This window comes from Diospyros lotus, chromosome 7, assembly GCF_014633365.1.
Source record: "Diospyros lotus cultivar Yz01 chromosome 7, ASM1463336v1, whole genome shotgun sequence".
NCBI classification, from domain to species: Eukaryota; Viridiplantae; Streptophyta; class Magnoliopsida; order Ericales; family Ebenaceae; genus Diospyros; species Diospyros lotus.
In genome coordinates this window covers 6406143-6413575 of record NC_068344.1, presented here as the reverse complement: position 1 = coordinate 6413575, position 7433 = coordinate 6406143, and the positions used below count along the sequence as shown (strand labels likewise).

General features: G+C 41.0%; 1 protein-coding gene across 1 annotated transcript; it reads right to left on the bottom strand.

The window, feature by feature from the left end:
* Positions 1-4847: 4847 nt before the first annotated feature.
* LOC127805896 (adenylate isopentenyltransferase-like) lies at positions 4848-7213 on the bottom strand. Its single transcript, XM_052342732.1, has 2 exons — positions 5715-7213; positions 4848-5582 (listed from the first exon to the last, which is right to left on the bottom strand). The coding sequence occupies exons 1-2, from the start codon at positions 6836-6838 to the stop codon at positions 5522-5524; spliced, it is 1185 nt and encodes a 394-aa protein (XP_052198692.1). The 5' UTR covers positions 6839-7213; the 3' UTR covers positions 4848-5521.
* Between the last annotated feature and the right edge of the window lie 220 nt (positions 7214-7433).

Below are 7433 nucleotides of genomic sequence, written 5' to 3'. Positions count from 1 at the left end.
TTGGTATTGGTGGCTTTCCTAGAACCCGTTGTAATCTAAAAATGTATCTAGTTTCTAAGGAGAGCTAGTGTGGAAACATTGGTGAGGTTAGTATAACCCCAATGGTGGTTGAGATCTTAGGAGTAGGGGTGGATCCAGGAATTTAGGTTGGGGGGTTGAAATTTTAAAAAGTTAATGTAATAAAATTCTTATATAACCAAAAAGTCAATACAACAAATTTTCATTAAACTTGAGCTCGACGAAGTTTTGAAACAAAAAATTCATCTACAATAGAATCTACATCTATTGTAAAAGCAAGTTCTCTTTCAATGTAAAGTGCCATACAATCAGCAAGGAAGTCATCCTCCATTTTGTTACGAAGTGTTGTCTTCAAAAGTTTCATTGTTGAAAATGCCCACTTAATAGTTGCAGTAGAAACAAGTAATGTCAATACAAGACGAATCAATCTAGTTATCATAATGTATGTATTTGACCTTCCACTATTGGTCAACTCCTGGCACAATTCAACAAGTGTAGATACTTGAAACCTTTGGTCAGCAATCACATCATGAATATAACACTTCAACTCATTTTAAAGCACAAATATCTTGACTACTAAAATCTTCAAGATAGAACTTATTTGCAAGCGTACAAATATCATCACTATTTAATGATTCAAATGAATTTCTGGGATCCAAAGCCACACTGAGAGAAAGGAGTTTTATTGATTTATCATTAAATCGTGTACTTAACTCCATCAATACAAAATCTATTGCTTCATTGAAAACATCAAAATGATAATGGTACTCAACTGTAGTCTCATCACTATAACGATCAATCATATATGAAGAACCTAGATTCGGTATGTGAATGTTGTGTCTTGAACAAAAATTTTTTACTTCTTGAAGAAACACTTCCCAACCTTCTTCTCTCAATTCTTGAAGGATAAGTTTCGCAGTAGAAACAAATCTCATAGCAGCCAAAATGTCTAGTGATTTTTTTTTAAGGGCTTGACAAAGAACATCAATTATTCTCATAATTTTGTGCATTAAAAGCAAATTGAATACAAATTCAAAACATACAAAGTGTCTATATGAGCCACGAACTTCGGCTCGAGAACTTGCTTTTAAACAATGAACTTTAAGATATTCAAGCACCTTGCAAGTTGCAAAGTACATGTCTATCATGCTTTTTACAGAATCATAATGAGAACTCCAACGTGTTGCTCCAACACGTTGCAAATTACCTATTTGATTGGCTCTACTTCCAGACTCACGCTCTCCAATACTCAACATATGCTCAACTTCGTTTCTTTGAGCATTTTGCAACTCACTAATACGCTGAGAAGAAGAATTAATAATATTGATAACATTATCCAAATGAGAAAAGAATTCCCAAATAACACTGACATCCTTAGCTGTAGAAATCAATGCCAGTTGTAACTTGTGTGCAAAGTAATGAACATAATATGCATATGGATAATCTCTAAGAAATAAAGTTTGAAGTCCATTCCAAGTACCACGCATATTATTAGCACTATCATATCCTTGACCTCTCATTCTGCTAAGTTGAAGGTCGTGTCGAGCAAAAATATCAGATATCTCATTTTTTAGGTTTAATGACGTGGTGTTACTAACGCTTTTGATTGCAAAAAAACGTTCTATCAAAATACCACAACTATTCACAAACCTCAAAATAATGGCCAATTGCTTTTGGTTAGATTCATCTTTTGCTTCATCCACAAGAATACAAAAGCGTTCATCTCCAACATCCTCACGAATCATGTGTCATACTCTGTTAGCCATAATATGCAAAATATCCTTCTGAATATTTGGGGCAATGTACTGAGCATTTTTCGAAGCATTATCTAATACAATTTTATCAACTTCCATACTCAATTGTGCAAAAGCCTTAAGCATTTGAATAAAATTCCCATAGTTCAATGAAGATAAAGATTCATCGTGACCTCTAAAGGCACAACCTTGAAGTGCTAGTAACCGAACAACTATAATTGAAGCCCTTAAGCGCAATTGATTTTTTTGAGATTCCTCTTTTGTTTGTGAATGAATTACCCTTTCAATATGTTGTGACGGATTCATTAAATCTCTAGTCATTCTCACACAATTCAAGTGAGGTAATGAAGGTGCAGAACTAACATGAGTAAGAAAATCATATTTATTTCCTTGGTTAACCCTATTCCAATTGTCAAATCCCACAATAGCCAATGTCGAAATATTTGATGAATGACCATAATTCAGAAATAGAAAACAGCATAAACAATATGCCTTGTCTTCTTAAGGTGAATATTCTAACCACCTAAATTGATTGAATCAATTTTTCTGAAAACTCCGATGTTGATTTCCAAAAATGGTCTTCTTGTAATTCAAAAGTGATGGTTGATATGGCCCAGCTAGTAGATATGCTTGTCTAATCTCATCCCGTGTATTAATAGGATATTCACAAATTTGTTTTCTTTTCCCCGGATCCTGTTCAATACAAGAAAACCATTGACATTCAAGATTTGAAGATGGAGAAGTTTCAATTTCAGGAGATAAACTTGAAGGAATTGGTGTACATTCACTAGATTGATTTTGCACATTATGAGTTGAAGTACTTTCACTAGTACAATGATCTCTCTTTCTGAAAAAAGATAACAATGTTTTTCCTTTCTTCGCAGAAGGTTGTTGTTCCATTCTAAATTCTGAGATACACAGACAAAAAATAACACAATTCAATAATCAAACAATTAAAATATTTAACTCAAGATTTGAGGCAAATATAAGGCCATATAATAGGGGTGTTCAAAAAAATCGGTGCACCGCGGAAACCAGCCAAACCAAACCGAACTGGTCGATTTTTTTTTTTTTTTTGAGGTCCAAAATGGTTTGGTGGTTATACAAACCGCACAGTTTTGCGGTTTGTATGGTTGGCGGTTTGGTTTAAAACCAAACCGCCCAAGAAAATATAAAAAAATATATAAAAAATATATTATTATAAAAATCACCCCAACTGCCCCTACAACCCTTATTATTATAAAAATCACCTTATATTTTTATAATAATATATAATTATTCTTTTCAATATTTTTATAATATATTATATATTATCAATAGTTATTTTCAAATTGCGGTAAATCGCACCAAACCAGACCGCAAATGTGTGCGGTTTAGCCGCACCCAAACTAGACCGCAGTCTAGTTTGATAAGAAAATCGCACTAGCAATTTGGCTTGCTGAAAATGGTTCAGACCGGCTAAACCGCACCGTGTACACCTCTACCATATAACAATTGTATTCCTAACTGAATGTAGCTGTCAAACAACCAACTCCAAGTAGACACAAAATTAGCAAAAATATCACTTATAACTTGCTCAAAAAAGATAGCAGTTTCAACCAATCAATCAACAAAAAATCAACTAATCAAGCATTAACAAGTAAAAAAAATACGACAAAAAATAAAAAAAAATTACCTAGCTGTCAATCGAATGAAGTAGAGGCAGCGAGGAGCAAGCAAGGGTGAGGTCGAGAGGTAGAGCAGAGGGCGAGCAAGAGGGCGAGAGGTGAGACCCGAGAGGCAACATCGCATGCAGCAGCTAGGACCGGTGAGAACGAGAGCCGAGAGGGGTCGAGCAAGAGCAGGAGAAAAGGGCGAGGGCGAGCGAGAGCAAGAGAGGCAGAGAGTGAGGGTGAGTGAGAGCAAGATGGGCCGAGGGCGAGCGTGAGCAAGAGAGATGTAGAGAACGAGGGGCCGAGGGTGAGCGTGAGCAAGAGCGAGGCAGAGAGCGAGGGCGAGCGAAAGCAAGAGGGGCCGAGGACGAGCATGAGCAAAAGAAATGCAGAGAGCGAGGGGCCGAGGGTGAGTGCGAGCAAGAGCAAGAGCAAGGGCGAGGGCGAGCAAGCAAGATGCAGAGAGTGAGAGGCCAAGGGCAAGCACGAGCAAGAGAGAGGCAGAGAGCGGGGGCTTAGCCGCTTAGGGCTAGCGCGAGTGGACGCCGAACGAGAAAGAGAGTAGAGGCACGGTAGAGAGCGAGAGGTAGCAAGGGTTAGAGAAAGCAAGAGTGAGGTCGAGAGAGGAAGAAGAATTAGGGAAGAAGAGAAGGGTTTCATCGGGAAAATGGGCTGGGCTGGGGCGAATTTGGGGTGGGCTATTACCAAATAGTTAAAATTTTAAACCTATTAAATTAATTTTTCTTCTGGGCTGCCTTGGGTAGGTTACATATAAATTCGCTCCTACTTGGGAGAATGGAGTAGATGTGTGTGGAGACACCGAACCACTATAAATTGTCTTATGGCTCATTTATTTATTCTTACTATATCTTGTAGCTTACAATTTATTAATCTCAAATTGACATATATATAGTTATGAAATCTTAATTTGATTAAAATTAAATAATAAAAATTTAATTAAAATAAAATAAATTATATATTCTTAAAGAAAATAATTAATGAATAATATTTATTAAAAGAGAGAAAAATTTTAAACACTTTATTAATCCATTTCTTGAGTGGCCATACCTTAAGGGACCAACATATATCAATAATTAATTAATAAAGTATTAATATAAATGCCAATAAAAGTGTACAAGTAGCGTTACTCCTCAATCTATTGGAATTAAGAGTTTCATGTTCATAAGTCTCTGCCTACTGTGTTTAATATTTCAAATTACTGTTTATCCGTGTGTTGAAACTGGTTATTTGTATGGCTGTGTGTGTCTCTTGCTCTTTAGAGTCTGTTGCCTAGGCTGTAGCATGCCTAGGTACATGCTCTCACTAAGGAGCAATTTCCCTGCTTGCATTGCCAATAATTGGACTGTACAAAATCAATGATATTTAGAGGCGTGATTAGTTAATGCAATCATATCAAAGGGGATAGCAAGCAATTGATTTGAAATGGACAAAAGGGAGGGAAGGATGAAGGCAAGGGAGGGTTTTGACAATATATATGGTACAAAAAAGGGCAGCAAGGTATCATCCTCCTACGCAAAACCGAGACATGAAATAGGGAACTTAGGATGGCGACCACGCCAGCCTTCCGCGCATCCATCTCGGACCCTGCACAGCACATCCCCTGCCTAATCTGTCTCCAACTTTGGAATGGAAGTGCTGGTGGACCCTAGAAATCCACCAACTTTCACTAGTCAAACCGATTGACTTTCTCCAAAATGCCCAAACAAATCATCCACACAAACCTTCTATCCATACTCACAGTTGTGCCAATTTTCTCCTCTCTTCAATCCCGTGAACAATATATTTAACAACAAATGCAATAAAAATAAAGATAAAATTGTCCTTACGGGGACTAAGAATTAATTGTGAAGGATATATCGGAAGTTTTGGACATGTGGGTTTGACCTAAAAAAAAAACTTATGGCAGAAGGAGACACTAATTAAGCAGTATCCACATTCAAAAGATTCCATGCCCTACCCACCAAATAGAGAGAGAGAGAGAGAGAGAGAGAGAGACAGAGTTGAAAATTGTCATGTATTTCTACGTTGTATTTTATAAGTTAGCCGAAATTCACAAAGCATTGCTCACATATTGGCTTAATCATCCTCCCCTGCTAACCACTTCATAGGCCAAAACTGCCAGCGCCCTTTGCACCGCCTGGCTCGGGCAACCAATCATGTTAATTTAGATAAAAGAAAAAAAAAAACTAAACAAAAAAAGAAAAAAGAAGTAACAAACTAGAGAGAGGGAGAGAGAGAGGAGAGAGCTGGAAATAGCTGGAAAACCTACTCCGCCAAGAAACGCTTCACAATCTTCACGCTTGGCTCCATCACTTGCCTCTCCCAAATAGCTGCGGTCGCGCCACCAGCCATAGCCGCCTCAAACGCCGCCGTGGCGTCCAGTCTCTGCAGGTGCCACCCGGCCCTCCTCAGCCGTTCGATTTTCCCCACCTGCCTCATCGACAGCTGACACGTGTTGTCCTTGATCGCCCTTACTGCCTCCTCGTAGACCGCCCTCCTCACGGGATCATCCCCCTTCCACTCCTTCGTACCTCCACCAACACCATCACCTCCACGACTGCTACCACCACCGAATTTCCTGAAATACGCCTCAAATTCCGGCACGCCTATCGCCTTCCCCAACCCGCCCCTGCTCGGCCCCGGGTCCGACCCGAAATAGTCGCCCAGCTCATCCACCATGCCCGAGTCCAGCATTTCGTCGACCCGCTTGCACAGGTACTGGTCCAACACCGGCATCGCGACGTCGACCCAGATGAAGCAGCAGTCGTAGCGGAGCTGGGTGGAGACCGGGTCCGGGTCGGAGTCGCGGAAGACGTCGGACTCCGGGTCGAAGTGCTTGACGGCGAGGGCGTAGATGAAGGAGTTGGAGCCGCCGACAACGAGGGGAAGCTTGTGGCGGGAGGCGATGCCGGAGATGGCGGAGGCGGCGAGGCGGCGAAAGTCAGCGGGGGCGAGGGTGTCGGGGTGGCGCACGTCACCAAGGAGGTGGTGCGGAACGCCGCGGCGGTCGCGCATTGGGATCTTGTTGGTGGTGATGTCGAGGCCGCAGTAGACTTGCATTTTGTCGGAGTTCACGATTTCGGTGGCGAAGAATCGAGTCGCCAGGTCGATGGACAGCTTCGATTTTCCCGACCCTGTTGCCCCCATGATCACAACAACCTTCTGCTGCTGCTGCTGCTGCTCGTGGTGAAGGCAAAAGTCGACTCTGCGGTGCCGGCGACTGGCGGCGGCGGCTGTGAAGGAAGTCCTCCTCGCCGCCGCCAGTTTGGTGGACGGAAAAGGCGAGAAAGGAGGGGGAGAAAGGAGTTTGTGGGAATAATAGAAGTAGAAAAAATAGTAAGATGGAGGATGGTGATGATAACAGATGGTTGGGAAATTGTTCGGTAGTCTCATAATACGGAATTTGGAATCGGAAATGGGAGCGGAGCGTGGAATCTATGAACAGAGAGAGGCAGAGATGGTGAAACAGAGTGGTGGATGCGTGTGTACTACTGCCATTTTGATGCTTTTGGAATCAAAGAAGATAATAACTAACTGTGTGTACATCTATATGGGGCGTGGGGGAAGAAAATTTTGGTTTGGTTTAGGGGTCGACCGTTTGTAGCGGATGCCGATCATCGGCGCCGCCGCCAGCAGCCGGTCGTCTCTCGTACATTGCTCAGATCTTCATCCTCGTCTCCGACCAGTGCCCCCAGTAGTATTGCTATTACTAGCTGCACTATCGCTATGCACATGTATCCTCAGCTACGTTATTGTGCCTCTATGGCTTCCTACTCAAACATTTGAGTACTCGGATATATATACATAAACATTTGCTATATGCCATCACAATGCCATCGAAAGTGCCACCCAAGAGAAAATTACAAATTTAGCCACTATTATAATTATATATATACCCTCAATATATATAAATCTTCAACTTATTTTTCTCTTTCTCACTCTCTTGCTTCCTTTTTGTTCATACTTCTTTCTTTCTCTCTCTCTCTCT

What these genes read in the sequence shown, in the direction of transcription:
- LOC127805896 (XM_052342732.1), bottom strand. Translation starts at nt 6,838, where the DNA reads ATGAGACTACCGAACAATTTCCCAACCATCTGTTATCATCACCATCCT. An exon ending in GTGAAGCGTTTCTTGGCGGA is followed by an intron (nt 5,583 to 5,714) that starts GTAGGTTTTCCA and finishes TGCCCGAGCCAG; the next exon opens with GCGGTGCAAAGGGCGCTGGC.